At 43.7% G+C, this 17,136-nt stretch overlaps 1 protein-coding gene across 2 annotated transcripts in view; it reads right to left on the bottom strand.

Moving 5' to 3' along the window:
* Positions 1-10,742: 10,742 nt before the first annotated feature.
* Positions 10,743-17,136, bottom strand: part of DHODH (dihydroorotate dehydrogenase (quinone)) — a 52,359-nt gene continuing 45,965 nt past the window's right edge. The window contains exons 8-9 of one of the 2 annotated variants that reach the window (XM_085879494.1): positions 13,409-13,568; positions 10,743-11,143 (exon numbers count right to left, since the gene is read on the bottom strand). In XM_085879494.1, coding sequence (XP_085735620.1) covers positions 11,023-11,143; positions 13,409-13,568 — 281 coding nt within the window. In that variant the 3' untranslated portion in view covers positions 10,743-11,022. The other variant, XM_085879495.1, reaches the window with a different exon arrangement.

Here is a 17,136-nt window from a genome sequence, read left to right as displayed (position 1 = left end):
CGTATGGACTTCTGGATAGTGATGACTTACTGTATCCTAATAATTTCTCGATTTCTTATGCGCATTTATAGATAAACACAATGCCCCAATCCAGTCGTCGTTTACGAGAGCGAAGGAACGGCCTGTGTAGTTGTTTGAAAGTTTTTTGGGGGTTTGCACGTACGGCCACGTGAGAGCGAAGGAACGGCCTGTGTGGTTCTTCTTTCTGGCACACGGCTTGAAAGTTTTTTTTTTCACGTACGGCCACGCACGTACGGGCACGTACTCGTAAAAATTTAATGTGATTGGTCATCTCCTCCCCCTTCTATAAATATTGTGGTTACTCCCACCCCCATAAATATCCTGGTTGAACCCCCACTCCCTTTATAAAAATTAAATGTGATTGGTCACCTCCTCTACCTCTATAGAAATTGTGGTACCCCCCCTAAATATCCTAGTTGCACCCCTCTCCCATTATAAAAATTTAATGTGATCGGTCACCTCCTCCCCCCTCTATAAAAATTGGTCAACTCCTCCCACTCTATAAATTGTGGTAACACCTCCCCCTATAAATACCCTGGTTGCACCCCCTCTCCCAACATAAAAATCAATTGTAATTGGTCACCCCCTCTATAAAAATTATGGTAGCCCTCCCCCCCCTGCCATAAATATCCTGGTTGCAACCCCTCTCCCTCCATAAAAATTAATTGTGCTTTTCTCACCTCCTCCCCCTTTATTAAAATTGTGGTAGCTCCTCCCCTATAAATATCCTGGTTGCACCCCCTCTCCCATTATAAAAATTAATGCTGATTGGTCACCTCCTCCCCCCTCTATAAAAATTGGTCATCTCCTCCTCCCTCCATAAAAATTGTGATTCCCCGCCCGCGTAAATATCCTCGTGGCACCCCCTCTCCCGATATAAAAATTGTGATTGGTCACCTCCTCCCCCCTCGATAAAAATTGTGGTAGCACCTTAATCCCCCCCCCTTCCATAAATTCATAGTTACACCCCTTCTCCCGTTATAAAAATTATGATTGCTCATCTTCTTCACCTCTATAAAAATTATGGTTACCCCCCCCCCGGAAATATCCTGGTTGTACCCCCTCTCCCGTTCTAAAAATGAATTGTGGTTGATCACCTCTCTTAAGCTTGGTGTGGGCTTAATAGTTAGATTGGTGGACTTGGGATCCTAAGATCCTGAGTTCAAATCCTACTTGGCTGTTGAATTAATGCCAGGTGGGGTTAACTCTGCCTGTCATCCTTCTGAGGTTGGCAAAATGAGTGCCAGCTTGCTGGTATACTGTGTCGGAGTGGCGACCTGTCCAGGATTGTACCCAATAGCCAAGGAGACTGCTTAGGCAGCACCAACGCTTTGCACAGAGTATTTTTCCCAATGGATGGATGGACCTCTCCCCCCCCCCTTGTATTAAAAAATATATTCTGGCTGCACCCCCTCCCCTCCCCCTTTATATTATATTGTTATGGATTTCAGAATCCAGTCTGATGAATGCATCCACACATCCAGGTCCTCAGACAGTTATTTCCTTCAATGGATGTTCAGATTAGCCCCATCCCCATGTCGAATAGGATTTTAAATGTGATGCATTGAGAAGGGTAAAGAATAGATCCCCTCTCTTATGGGAAACTTTTTTTTTCTTTACGACAGACACGTTTACACATACAGTATTTCTTTCGTGAGCGCTGACCTCACCTTATTTTTCCTCTGCAACGTTTATGCACATAATTATTTCACGAGCGCCGGCGCCCGCCTTGTTTTTCCTCGGCAACGTTTATGCACATTTTCTTTCGCGAGCGCCGACGCCCGCCTTTTTTTGGAGCGCACGGGATGTCATGGTAATGGTGCGCAAATGGGGTGGGGTGAGCTTGGGGGAACTCTGCGCCCATCGAGACGGGCCACAAATATAAAAAAGAATTGGAGGTCCTTTCTGAGGAGAAAGAAGAAAGCGAGAGAGGAAGCACGCGAGAAGTAAGTGAGAGAGGAAGTGCGTGAGAAGCAAGGAAGAAGCGGGTGTAAGCGTGCAAAGAAGGATAAGTAAGCGAGAGAGGAAGCGCACGAGAAGCGAGCAAGAAGCGGGTGCAAGCGCGCGAGGGAAGAAGCGAGTGTGTAAGCGCACAAGAGAGAGAAAGAAAGCCAGAGTTGAAGCACGTGAGGGAAGAAAGGAGCCAGAGAGGAAGCGTGCAAGCGAGGAAGCGTGTGAGCCCACAAGCGAGGAAGCGAGCGAGTGAACGTGTGGGTGTGAGCAGCGCCGACAACGAGTGAGGCACGGGTCGGTCACCAACGAGTGAGGCTCGGGTCATTAACCAACGGACCGTGTGGATCACTGGACGTCACCAGTTTTGTGAAGTGTGAGGAGTTGCCCGTGTCACAGCACCAGGGTCTAAACCCGCGACAGACGATCTCGGTGCCCCCCAGACGTCGACTGGCGTTCAAGGCTGTTAGCGAGTGGGTGCACGGCACGGCTGGGTGCTGGCGATGGGCGGGACACGCACGCACACATTTCAGGGCGTTTTCACTTCACGGACAACTTCACGGACAAAAAAATAGTTGGCACGCACCAGTGGTTAAATCGCTCGGCCGCCCTAATTAAAATCTAATTGAGATAACATTGGTGCTTTGCCGAGGGCACGGTCCCCACTCAGGTAACCACGTGACCTTTAGTTAAACGGCATAATTAGACAGTGAACACTGGAACTCGTGGGTAACTGTGTGGCGTTCGTGGTTTTAAAACAACCCACCGTACTACAACGTTTGTGAGCGGTGGCCCCAGGTCCGGCTCTTCCGAGGACAACCGAGATTAATCCACCCTGAGCGACAAGCTGGCCGCAACAATATTTTACCAAAATTTGATGAGACTAATAAGCATACATTACTCTACCTTTTGTCTGGGTCATCTCCCCACCCTCAGGGGTCATCTCCCCACCCTCAGTGGTGAATTTGAATTGTGCCCATGGCTGGCACACAGGTACCCTCAGCACATACGCAAAATTTGGTGGGCATCGGCCAAGCCATTTTCAATTCTCTAAGATGTGCGCACACACGCACGCACGCACGCACGCACATATGCACGTACGCACACACAAAGGGCCAAAATTTCGAAAATAGTTTAGTGAGCGTTTTGCGAACACAGACCGAGCCCTTAATTGCTGACAAAATCATATTTGTACGCCAACAGCTAATTACCCATTTAAACAGCGATCGAAGGGAGATTAACATCTGTTTAGCTGTGCATGCATAAACAGCCGTTGAGTTATGCACGTTCAAGTTATGAGTCATTGTTTTTAATCAGTGAGGAGTGAGGTTGCTGAGGATATTGGAAGTGGTGACGGTGCAACGGGGGCAGGCAGTGACGAGGGTGCAACGTGGGCGGGCAGTGACGACGGTGCAATGGGGGCGGGCAGTGGCAACTGTGCTACGGGGGCAGGCAGTGGTGACGGTGCTACGGAGGCGGGCAGTGTCGACAGTGCAACGGGAGCGGGCAGTGGCTACGGTGCAACGGGAGCGGGCAGTGGCGACGGTGCAACAGGGGCAGGCAGTGGCGACGGTGCAACGGAGGCAGGCAGTGGCGACAGTGCAACGGGGGTGGGCAGTGGCGGCGGTGCAACGGGGATGGGCAGTGGCGACGGTGCAACAGGGGTGGGCATTGGCGACGGTGCAACAGGGGTGGGTAGTGGCGACGGTGCAACGGGGGCGGGCAGTGGCGACGGTGTAAAGGGGACGGGCAGTGGCGACGGTGCATTGAGGGCGGGCATTGGCGACGGTGTAAAGAGGATGGGCAGTGGCGACGGTGTAAAGGGGACGGGCAGTGGCGACGGTGCAACGGGGGTGGGCAGTGGTGGAGGTGCAGTGTAGTGGGTGCAGGCAGTGGTGCATGTGCAGCAGGTGCAGGCTGTGGTGCAAGTGCAGCGGGTGCAGGCAGTGGCGGAGGTGCACTGGGTGCAGGCAGTGGTGTAGGTGCCGAAATAGAAATTGGTTGACATGAGGTCTGGGAGACAGTTTTTGTGGGTGATGAGATAATTAAATATGTAGATTCTTCATTCTGCAGGAAGGATCATAGATATAGAATTCTGTGCAGTTTTGAAGGAGCAGGGATTAGGGACATTTAAGAAAGGGTAAACGATATTGTATCAGGTCATGGCAGGAAGAAGTTGGTTGTGGTCCACCTCGGTGCGAATGATGTAGGGAAAGTTCACTCAGAGGTTTTGAAAAATAGATACAGGTTATTGGGTAAGCGTCTCAAAGCAAAGGGTTGTGACGTCATGTTTTCGGGGATTCTCCCAAGATTAGTAAACAATATAGAAATTATTTGTCTTGCGAAAAAAAAAAGAGAATCGTTACTTCGTCTAGCCAAATTTTGTAAACAGACTGTTTCAACAATAATGGCCATGCTGTGCTCCAACTGAAATAAAAGCAATGATCAAATTAGGTGGTGAAAATGCAGAAAAGGTTCTCATATCTGAAAAGGTTTCTTCAATATTGATCAAGAATCTCCATTGAAATTTACTTACTATACACCTGAGATGAGTTCCTTTGGCAACATAAGGAAATCTTTTCTTACAGATACCAAAGGCTCTTTCGATCACTCCCCTCGCACTCCAATTCACCTGGTTGTAGCGTCTATCCGCTGCTGTCCTCAGAATGTGTACTGGAGTCAGCATGAATGTACGGCATGTGTACGCCAGATCCCCCAACAAAATGCCTTGGAATTCTCCTCACTGAAATTTCTCAAATAGCTGCGACTCTTCAAAGATTCTTGAGTGATGTGCTGACCCATACTATTTGGCAACTACATTAGAGAACAGAAGTAGATGGTTGCACACAAATTGGCAATTTAGGCTGTAGTAGCCTTTTCTGTTCATATAATGTACCTGAGTGCATTTGGACCATCAGGATTTACAATTTCCATGTGAGATCCATCAATAGCTCCAATAAGTTAACCCAGGAAATTGTAATATCGCATAGAATCCTTCTGTTACAGCTCTCCTTTCTTCGGGAGTATCCGTAAAACGTATAAAGTGCATTTTCTTCGCACAAATGGCTGCGGTGATGTGATGAATCACTTTGTAACATGTGCACTGTGAAACACCACACATAGCTCCAACATCCAATTGAAATGATGCACTTGCATAGAATCACTGCCATGGGCAATTGTTGGGGGGGATTCAGTGCATTGCTCCTCATTGTAGGTTGATTCAGGTCATTTTGCACTAGATTCAGCAACCAACAAAACGATTCCTTTGAAAGTCTGTAATGCTGGACAAATTTGAAATCGTCACATTTCTCCAGAGAATTGCATCTATCCTCAAAGATTCTCAATGCATGTTGACGAACTGCCCTATCCTCTTCTGCCTCCTCTTGAGCTAATTCAACAACTCCTAACGCATCCATATTCAACGTCCCATGCAAACTATAAATGATAAACCATGCAATGCTTGCTTAAGGGTCTTAAACATTCTTAAACCTTCAACATGCCCTTGTCAACGCGTAAAAGTTTCTTTTTAATGTAAACACGTTTTGATGGCGCATTAGATAAACACTATTCGGCAATACGCGATTAATCTTGAACAAGTGCTCATCACACAATTAGCGATTCTAAGCATATCTAACTCTTAAATGCCTTTCCTAAATTTGGTCCCTTGTGTCTTACTGAAAGAAAAGGTCCAAAATCAAACCATTGCAAGACTTCATGTAAATGTCTATGGGAAACGTAATCAAAAGCCTTCTCTTGATCTAAAAAAAACAAAACAAGGCCATGATAAATGGCACAAACATCAGTCAAGTCACGAATAATAAAAATACTGTTATGGATGTTACGATCAGGAACACAATACATTTGATCCATGTTTGCAATGTCTTTTAGGAAGGGTGAAAGGCGTAAAGTAATAGCTTTGGAAAAGATCTTATAATCAGTGCACAGTAATGACACCAGCTTCCACTCGGAAATGAGTAAAGGATCGCCTTTCTTGGGGAGCAAGGTAAGTATTACTCTTCAATAGCTCAACGGGAGTTCATTCTTTTCCAGTCTCTCTTGGAAGACAGAGCAGTTCAGCGCCAATTAGGTCCCAAAACAGTTCAAAAAAACTTTGTCGGAAGTCTGTCAAAAACCAGATGATTTTTCTTTGCTGAGGCTCTTAAGTGCAATAGAGAGTTCCTCAAGCACGAGTAGCTTCTCCAGGCTCGACCTATGCTCTGGAGGTAAGGTGGAAATACAGTGAAACAAATGGGAGACCATTTAAATCAATCTCCATTGCTGTATAAAGGTTTCAGAAAAAGAGATTGGCTTCCCTCTTGATTCCTTCAGGGTAAGTGATGACAGAGTTGTCGGGGCGTTTCAAGGCAGTAATTTGGGGGTGAGGAATTTTGGATTTGCAATTGAAGAAAAAACAGGTTGGCGTGTCCAATAGGTTGAGACGCTGAAAATGCAATTTTGTTAGTGTTCCCTGGGTTTGGTTTTCAATTGTATTGCTAAGGAAGGTCTTCTTTTCCCTCAGTCTCGGTTTTTGTTGGGGTGGGGGGGGGGGTGGCGGAGTGAGTTTTTAAAGTTTGTTTCAACCTCTAATATTTATTTATCCAAACTAGCGCTTGTTCTACAATCCTCTGGCGTAGCTAAGAAACGTAACTGTTGACAAAGTCCCGAACTTGGACCTTTGTATTGTCTCACCACAGTCGCCGATCTGTAAATTGGTACTTGCAATTTAACAAAATGGACCATACATCTTCAAAGGCACCTCTAAAAGAGGGGTTATCTAAAATGGTGACATTTAGTTTCCAAAACCAGTGACGATTTGGAAACAAATGTGTTTGGTAGCTCACAGTAATCAGGTGGTGGTCTGAGAAACCAGAGGGAGAAATTCCTGTGGTAGCCAGGGGAGACATTGATAAACGGTGAATTGACGTAGAACCGCTCAAGCCCAGCTCGGGATACCTGGTTATTAGCAACTTTACACCAGGTAAATCAATGCATCATCGGGTTTTGCAGACGCCAGAGATCATGGAGACCATAATTTCTTACTATATTAGCCAGTAGCTTAGCTGGCCTGGAATTGGTTTTTGCACAATTCCGGTCCAGATTTGGTTGCAGAGTGCAATTAAAATCGCCCCCCATTATAATGCACCTTTGTAAGTCAAATTGCCTTGTAAAATGTCCTAATCGAGCCTAAAACACTTGTCGGTCCATGCTATTTGAAGGGGCATAAACATTCAGGAAGGCAAAATTAAAATTGTTCGCAGTAAATTCTAGGGAGCCTAAATGCCCTGTGATTATATTTTGGAAAGAGAGCTACAATGGACAGAAATTAGAGTTCAGCAGAAAAGTATTTTTAAATGTAAAAGAAAAAAAAAAACCACATTGAATCGGAAGTTCACTGCCATTAAGGCACCATGTTTTAGACCACATATTTTACACATTGGATTTGTTATTTGTGACTTGTTTGTGTCCTTTATGACATCCCTAAAAATGGTAAGTTTCCTGTTTGGAATGGTTTTCAATTGCTTTCTGACTGCCATCCAGACAAGCAATTGCTTTGCCCAGCTGTATGCATGCGTGCATGGGACGAGATGCCATAAGATTTTGCTAAATTCAGAGCCAAAGGTATGGCTAATCTGCAGCCAATTTGTGTTCCACAGTGTTCAAAATATGAAATTCAATTGATATTAAGTAGTTCCTTTATAATAAACTGACAGACACACAGAGTGAATCATTTGCTTAACCCTGCTTTGCACTACTTGTACAGGGTGACGAGCTGATGAAGGTGAGGACTTGGAATCATAGATTGTTATTCAAGTTTGGTTTATTATACTGTCGATACAATTTCTCCAAAATTAGAATAATGGGTTTGAGGGTGATAAAATAACTATAAAATGTTGCCAATTAAACTTGACTAAAAATAACTGTATTGTTATAAACATTTAATGGAAAATGTACTCAAATATGACGATTATTTCAATGTATCTATTTTAATTTGCATTTTAAATGACCTTGTATCTCTTTTCTGTATTGAAAGATGATCAATCTGCCTCATAAGTGTCCAAAACAGATTGACCTTTCAAGTAATCTTTAATTATTACTCATTATAATAGAATTACCTATCATTTAAAATTATTCTGCTTACTAAGGGATTTTTATGATATAATTAAGAAAAAGCACCAGCAAGTCTGGTTGGAGATATTATTTTCACTCAACTTGAATGTTGGTCTAAGGAAATATCCAGATGTGTTCACAATGCTTCTGACAGCTTCAGATTTTATATAATTCCCAAATCTGTTCAAAGCGGGCTGACGTTCTCCCCTTCCAAACCATAGAACTATGTGCAATCCATCAATGTAACCAAAGGGCTGCAGTCTTGACGTCATTCTGTGCCGGGAGAGAACTTACACATCTGGTTCCTGAAATTATATGCTATAGCCCTTCAAAATTAAGCTGATTGCTACACAAAAGCTGAAAGTGATCTCCACCTGGAAACACTCAACCTGACAAACTGTGGCGCCAGCGTATGGGAAAGAAAAAAAAAATCTTCGTCTTACTAAATCTGATATAAAAAAAAAACTCAATATTTCCATGTATTTTAAAATTTGGAGGGAGACTATTGTTTACCTCAGAATTCCTTATACATGCATATGTATTTGTTTGTTTATTAAATAATTGACTCAAATGTACAGGAGGCATTAAGAATTTCTTCAACAATAACCACACGTTTTTAAAACAGAAAAATGGGGGGATATTGTAATCGGCTCTGTCCGTCTGTCTGTCTGTCATGCTATCTCCTAAACATAAATCCATCAAACTGGGTAGTTATTATCACCACATGGCGAGAAGGTGCAAGAGCAGTATCCATTTTGGCCCTGCTCCTTGGGGTGGGGTCAAACAAAAAATTCAATTACAGGCACATTTTAAAATTAAACTTTGTTTATATGCAATAAACATTGGGAGGCATGAAATATGTAACGATTTTTTGGATTTGACCTCTGGCTCATGCCCCAGGGGGTGGGGACTCAGGGTCACAGGAGTAAAAACAGAAAAACTTTTTTTTTAACAAAAATTTGATATCCATACTTTGTCACTTGAATGCAACTTCACTTTATGAACTAGAAATATGTTTCAGTAGCAGAATAAAGAGTTTGGTTTTCGCATTGGGCATTGGCATCAGCATTGCTTTTACTTCTATCCAGTCATGATTGCAAATCCATTTGCCAAAAGCTCAAATGGCACTATCCGGCATAGGCCGGTTATAACAACATGGATTACGTGAGGCTTTCTGGTTTGCGGCAGTATTGGGAACCAAAGTATAGTGTTATGATGAGACAAACCTATGGGTGAGGAAAATTTTCATTCAGGACGGCTCGAATTATGAAGGTCCAACGAGAGGGAGTGCCATCCTGTTGAAAAATGATCTCGGGATGCAGGTCTTCAATCTGTGGGAAGGCAAATCCTTCCAAAATGTTTATGTAAATTGGTGAGGTCACCGTATCCTGCGCAATGAAAAATGGACACACCAAGCGGTCATGGAGAAGGCCACACCACATATTCACCTTTGCACTGTCACGTCTGTATTCAATGACCACGTGGGAATTTTCAGAGCCCCAGATCCTCACATTGTGCCGGTTGACCTTCCCCGATACATGAAAGCAAGCTTCGTCTGTGAACATGACCGTTTGGAGGAAGACTATTGTTTACAGGTAATCTTCATCATCCTCTATGCGACTGAGCATTTCCAAGGCAAGGCCTTGCGTTTGGGTCCATCATTTGGTTTGAGTTACTGCAGAATCTGCACCTTATAGGCATAAAGCTTCATTCTTTTATGAAAAATCATGTGTACAGCGGTGGTTGGTAGTCCTAGTTCTCTGGATGTGTGTCAAATTGATTTTCTGGGGCTTTGTTGAAATGATTCATGTACTCGGTCAGTGTCTGTTGAACTTGTGCTTGGTCGACCTGTACTTTTCTGTTTCTGACAAAGCAATCTGCCACTTGAATATTCAAATTAGATCATGAAAATATAAACAACTGTGACAATAGCAGTGGCTTCTGTTCCAACCACCCATTCAAGATGACCACAAAGTTGTGTGGTTGGTTCAGTGGAATCCAGTGAGAGATTTCTGTTCCAATCATGAACTGTTAGCAAGTTTGTGTGCAACATTGTTTGAGTGCATTTTGTATTCTCTACACATTTTGTGAATTACTCCTTGAAAAGAATGAAAGCTATACATTTCCTATTCAAGCATCTTTCATTTTATAGAAAAGAAATGTTTTCCACTCCAAAAAAAAAAATTCAATCAAGCATTTTTTTATATTATATTTACAGGATCTAAGGCTCATGGGAAGGCAAACCCCTATTCTAGCAGGGAAAATGGCCTTAAAAATGCCTGTTGTGTTGTGTATCTAAAGCTCATGGTGGAGCTGAAACACAAACATACACACACGCACCCAATGAGCTTGGGGGAAGTGCAGACACTTGGGGAAGGAAGTGCAACATGGGGTTGCATGTGACCCCATTTCTCACAAATGAATGCAACAAGTGCCACAGATAAGAAAATGAATCAAGGAACCCAAAATACCTTTGTGGGAAAGTGGTGTGTACAATGTAGTTATGTGTACAATGGGACCAACTTAAGCATGGAGCATGAATGTAGATTGTCCCAAACATCACTCTCCATATTTGGAGAAAAGCCCACTCGATTACATATACTGTGGATGAAAACAATAATTTCATAATCAGCATTGTGTTTCATTTATCATGAAACCTGTAGTTGAAGCACATTGAAAAAAAATTTATTTTTATTGTCGAATACAATAATATCACAATGTAAAAACTGAGCACCGCTAGAATTCTGATCGTGCCTGCATGAGGTGCAAGGCATTTGTACAGTTAGTTGTAAATGTCAAATAATGCCCGATTTCAAAATGCAGATATACATGAGAAGTTCACGAAAGACAACCAAGTGTGGATCGAGGGGAAATGGGAAGTAAAAATTCAGGTCTTTGTATCGGAAGCTTGACTTCAAACTCTTGCTCTTGTTTTTTGCTAGCTTAGATCAACAGCGGGTTATCAAGCTGGTTATTAACCCTTCCCTGGGTCGACTCCATATTATCCGCTGTTCTCCTATGATCAGCACCAACTGCTTCTGTGACAGACATGAAGCCATCTTGCCTGAGCAAGAAGGTGAGGGAATGGACAATAGTCGGGAAAACAAACGGAATGCATTAATGAAGTGCATAATAAAATTTCCAAATATATTGCAGGCAAAAGAGGGACAGGAAAAGTTATTATATGCAGTTAAAAGGGGTATACAATCTCAACTGATGAAGTGAAGCTTAGAAGAAGAAATGAGAGAGACCAGAAGTGCTGGTGGGAAACAGACTATAAAATCAAGGAGGGAGAATATTAGATAACAGCTTCAGGAAGACTTTTCCACAGGTGAGAGAAGAGGTGGGGGGGGGGTGAATAAATGGAGATTGAGCATCAAGCTTAGAATTTGAGAGGAGAACAAGGTGAGGGTTTGGAGTCAAATGTGTGCAATCTGTATGGGTGATGGTAAGGGAGAGAGGTAAGAGGGTAGGAGTATGTGGAGCAACACCAACCAGAAATGAGCTGCTAAAAATACTACAAGCCCACCAACCTAGCTGGGGTGAGCCTGTGATTCAACCTCCTGGTGCAAAATTCCAAGGACAGGGAGAACCGAAGATTTCACATCCTCAAGGGATGCAAGGCAGGAAGAGGCAACACCAGTCCACAAGGGAAGCTAAATTCTATGACACTGGATTAAGCTTTATAAACTGTTGTAAGATAAAAATGGCAGAGGAAGGACATGGCTCTGCAGAGAAGGCAAAGTACAGCGACCAGCTTTGTAGGCCAAGTTAGAGGTATGATTTATCCTAAATAGGTTACAATGGATCACAAGGCCAAAATCTCCTGATATCCTAACTCTCCTAAACGCTAACCACACAAATAATTTGGAGGATTTAACAGCCAGTCTTTATGGAGAAAACAAAGTGAGATGATAGGTCTTTCCTATATCAAAAGGCATGCTGAGTGTAGAAGGACCAGTTGCTAATTATCTAAACTGACAGGGAGGGATGCTATGGCCAACTGCCTTGCAGAGGGATAAGGAACTATTCTGTATAGAGTGGCGTTGCCTGCAAAAGGACACAATGGATTATTCATGCACAACCAGAATATAAGTCCGAGAATGTTACTTAGGGGATTGCTGGCCTCGATAATGTTCTCTCCCATATGCTACCTATCTAAAGCAATCTGCTGCTTGCAGATATGCAGAAAATCTGATAGCCATTCCAAGAGGGAACATATCATTACCTGACAGTTTGGAAATCAGGGTGGGGTAACAGACAGAAGGAAATGTCTGGAAGATGTCCAGTAAGATGTCCCTGACTTCCTGAAACTGAGAAAATCCATCCATTATTGGCAAGGATGAAATAACATGTCCAAGGTGGAATGACTTTGGTGGAAGCCAAACTGATGATCATAGATCAGAGTGTTGGAGAAGAAATGGGTTTCAAGGTCTGCTGCAATGATAGATTGCACAACTTTGTTTATGATGGAGATAAGACTGACTGGTCTTATCGACATAAGTTGACAGGGTCACCTTTAACACCATTCTCATGAATTGTCATTGGGATACTATTACTCGCCTTCCGTGGTGCAGGTCGGTAGCCTTTGGAGAAAGTACGATTAAAAAAAGAGCAGAGAAAGATGAGGAAACAGAGCATATGCACCTGTTTTGAGTATTAAATCACTGAAAATGTCAGGTTCAGTAGATCAGTGAGAGAGGGGGAAGGGGTGTGATGAGGATAGGATGGGTACAGGAAGAGAGGGATTATGGACCTTGGTTATTGGCAAGGTTATTGTGAGATGGGGGAAGGGGATGCCAACCCAAACCTTCACTTCTGACTGTGAAGTCAGAAAAAAGTCTGACTCTCCCAACCCCCTTATATATCAGGCATTCAGCCTTTGTATGAGCTGTGTCAGTTGTGACTCCATGCTTTAAGTGAAGGAACAGATGAGGTTCATGTTCCAGACACAGACTTGGCGAACTGCACCGAAGTCGATGTTTATGGTGAGAGACAGTGAGTTCCAACCTTCAATGGGCCTGATGTTGAGCTCTGGCACATCCGAGGACAGAAACATACCTGCTGGACAGTATATGTCGGCGAAGTGTCATGTATCGTAGGAGAAAACAACACAAATCAAACAGTGCTAGAATTGCTTTGCCAAGCTGGAATCAAAAGAAAAAGTGTCCATGAACTGGGCCTGTTCAGTCAATGTTTTTTTTGGGGGGGGGGGGATTTGGCTCTGTTATTTAACTGGTTACATCGATACATTTGTACGATACACAATAATAACCTATTTTGATTTCAATATGAACAACTTAAGTAATAGCCACACTGCCACACATACCTCAACAAGTCCTCAAGTTCATGCTTAATTTTGTTCAGAAGTGGTGGCCCATGGTATACCAATGCTGTGTACACTTGGATGAGAGATGCTCCAGCTTTTATCTTTTCCATTGCATCAGCTCCACTCGTGATGCCCCCAACACCAATAATAGGAACAGATCCTAAAATGTAAAAATGCAGGATATCATGATCACAGAAAATATAATTAAAGATCGAACAATGTAAATGTGAATAACGTAAGTACTTCTTTTAAAAATTTTCCAAGAATACATTTCAACCCTTGCATCTCTTTCATAAATGTCACGCGTGTGCTTCTTCCCCATCACGATATATATATTATGTCTCTTCCTCTTCTTTTTGTTCTTCTTCTTCTTCTTCAAAAGGATTATGTTTCTGAGGTTTTTGTCTGCTCTGCACCTCGTTGACAAGCCTTACTTCCTTCACCCTCTACCCCCGCTCATACAGCACAGTGTTTCTCTGTGCATTTAACAACCATTCAAATCTCCCATCCCATGATCTTTATCTCCATTTGTCAAAGTTGAGAATATGGAATCAGGAAAAGCATCCACCCACACCCAATCCCCTCAAAGCTTCATGTCTCTACTTTCTGCATCCCTACTCACCCTACCCTTTCAATGCTTTCCCCTCACCCCACCCCCTAAATGCTTCTCCCTCACCTAACCCTATAAAACCTTCCCCCACAACCCACACACTCAAACCTTCTCCCATATCACACACACTCAAACCTTCCCCCACATACCACAAACCACAAACTCAAACTTTCCCTTGCACCCTACAAACTCAAACTTTCCACTGCACCCCACAAACCCAAACCTTGCTCCTCACCCATCCCCGACCTCAAAACCTCCCCCTCATCCTGCATACAACGCCTCCTCTTCCCCCTCCCCACCCCCCACCTCCATCTCCAACTATCTCTGCTCTAACTTGACAGATCTCTCATTGCAGGCTGCTGCCAATAAACTAGACATCATCAGTTTAACAGAATCCTTCCTCCCACAGGACGTCCTAAACTCCTTCGTGTCTGTCCCCGCTTTCTGTCTCCTCTGATTTGATAGGCCTGAACCACGCCCCGGCGGCGGAGTTGCTCTTTACATCTAGACTCCATTTCCCACTGCCCTTGTACTGACCTTACATCTCCCAACCCCCAAGTGTACTTCTGGCTGCAACTTCCCCTCCACTCCCACCTCTTGTTCATCTGTGTATTGTACCATTCTCTTAATAGTGACCGAGTTCACTACTCTATCTACATCTCTCTCAGACAACATGGACAAACTTTTAACCACTCATCCCAACTCTCTCTTCTTCATATGTGGTGATTTCAATGTCACCATGCAAATTGGCTGGGTGCTGGTACCTCTCTCACCAGTGATGGTACTTCATGAAAGGACTTCCATGACTCCATGGGTCTGACTCAATCTGTGAACCTTCTAACCCATATTTCTCCCAATGGCAAATCCTCACTTCTGAACTTGGTGATGACTAACATTCCCGCAAATGTCTCCTGCCCGTCTTCTGCTCCAATTGGTTCATCTGATCATGTACTTGTGAAAGTCAACATCTCTCTGGCTATTCTCAGAGAGCTGCCTCAATGCTGGCGAGTTTGGCATTTCACTCAAGCAGAATACAAGCAACCATCGCTCATCAGTACTGTTTTCCCTTATCTACTGCTCCTGATGTTAAGTCAGCCTGGGGAATTCTTCCACAGAAACCTGCTCTCTCTCTCTCTCTCATGCACAGATTCATCCCATCTCATCTTCAATTATCCTACCCCTCTTCAGACCTATGGTACACTGAATCCTGTGGATTACTCTGAAACAACTTTCCTTTTCTTCCTGAAAGGTAAACATGAATGTGGCAATCTCAGTGCTTTCCAAACCCTCTGCAACAGGTGTTTCCACTCTCAGGAGAACCAGAAAACATCTGTCCAACCGTGAGAATTAACTTTAAAACTTTTCTTCCTCTAAAACCTGGTGGCATCTTGCCAAGTCTGTCTCTGGAGTATGCTCCTTTTCCATCCCTTTCCCCTTTTCAAATGGCATCACAGCCAACTGCTTGCGAGAAGGCTGAATGACTCAATTCTGTGTTTGCTTCCAAATCTTGTGTTCCTAACCCCTCACTCTCGGTACCCATCCTTCCCTGTTGTACCCAACTGCTCCTGGACTATCTTTTTCACCTGAGAAGGTTCTTTTAACCCAAGATTCTGAGTTTGTTTCGTTACTGGACCGGACGGCATCAGCTCACATGTCCTAAAATCCTGCTCTTGCACATCTTCTCTGCACCCTTTTCACCCTGTCATTTGTGCTCGGTCATCTTCCATCTGCTTGAAAATCTGCCAACATCACTGTACTACATAAAAAAGGTGCAAAAACTTATCCCCTTAACTGCAGACCGATCAATTTACTTCCAATCATCAGCAAGGTCATGGAATCCATCATCATAGTTGATATAAAAACCTTCCCTTTCTCCAACAATCTCATCTCACATCACCAATTTGGTTTCAGACCTGGACACTCCACCTTCTACATGCTATTTCTACTCTCCCAACAGTGCATTGAGGTCCTCAATGTCAGACATGAGATCAGGGCCGTCTGTCTGGACATATCTCGTACTTTTGATACAGTCTGGCATCCTGCCTTACTCTCTAAACTCTCTACCTATGGCATCCAAGGCCAACTCCACACATGGCTTACTGACTTCCTCCACACTCGTAGCCAAAGTATGGCACTCGATGGAATCCTTTCATCTCTTCTCTGTCAAGGCTGGAGTGTCCCAAGGTAGTGTTCTGGGTCCAGTCCTATTCTTGATCTTCATAAATTATCTCTCTGACTCTGAAAAATCCTCTATCTATTTGCTGATGACTCAACCCTCTGCTGTGACATCCCTCATCCTTCAGACAGGCAGGCTGCAGACTCGTCCCTCTCTTCAGACCTTAAAAAAACACAAGCTGGTAAAATACTTGGAATACGTCTTTCAATCTCCCTTGTGCAAAGTCCTTCCTTGGCATATCTGAACTTCCATTGACCAACAAGGCCTTCATCTGCAGCTTGATGGAGTACTGCTCTCCCCTTTGGGATGGCTCCCGTGCCTCACATCTTGCTCAAGTTGATGCTATGGAAACCAAGGCCTACAAGATTATTGGCATCTCCTATGATGAAGCTGGCTCTGATGGTCTCCCTGTCCTCTATTACCACCTTTCTGGTCTTGCAACTTCTGCTCTTTCCGTACTTTGCATGCCCCTCCCCCTCCCCTCACTGCCACCCCAAGTTTCTGCAGGGCTCACACAGTCCACCATCAACCTCTTTCTGGTGAAACTACCTAAATCTAGGATCACTGATCACCTCCACTCATTTGTTCCTCTTTTTTCCTGCCTGTGGAATCAATGTTCACATCCTCTTCACTCCAATTCTTCCCCCCAGATCTTCAAGCGAGATGTTCACCTCCATCTCAGATCATCCCCAATCCAAAACCATGATCTTTTCTACCCTCGTTAACCCCATCCAAATCACTCCTCCTTCTAATTTTCCAGTTTTCTCTCTTTGGAGTTTCATTGTGTATCCATTTTGTCCACTCCATGCATGCTTGTTTTGCATCCTGTTTTTGTCTGTTCTGTCCTGATCCGTTCACTGTACTAGCTCTTCCACAAGCCACCAAAAAAATATCCAAATGGTCTCTGGAACATATTTTTTTCCAATTATCAAGTCACTGACC

The sequence above is a fragment of the Eptatretus burgeri genome, chromosome 4 (genome assembly GCF_056783735.1).
Source record: "Eptatretus burgeri isolate ZD-2024b chromosome 4, Ebu_testis_v1, whole genome shotgun sequence".
Taxonomy (NCBI): Eukaryota; Metazoa; Chordata; class Myxini; order Myxiniformes; family Myxinidae; genus Eptatretus; species Eptatretus burgeri.
The sequence above is the reverse complement of the archived record's forward strand: the minus strand, read 5'-3'. Positions and strand labels throughout refer to the sequence as shown.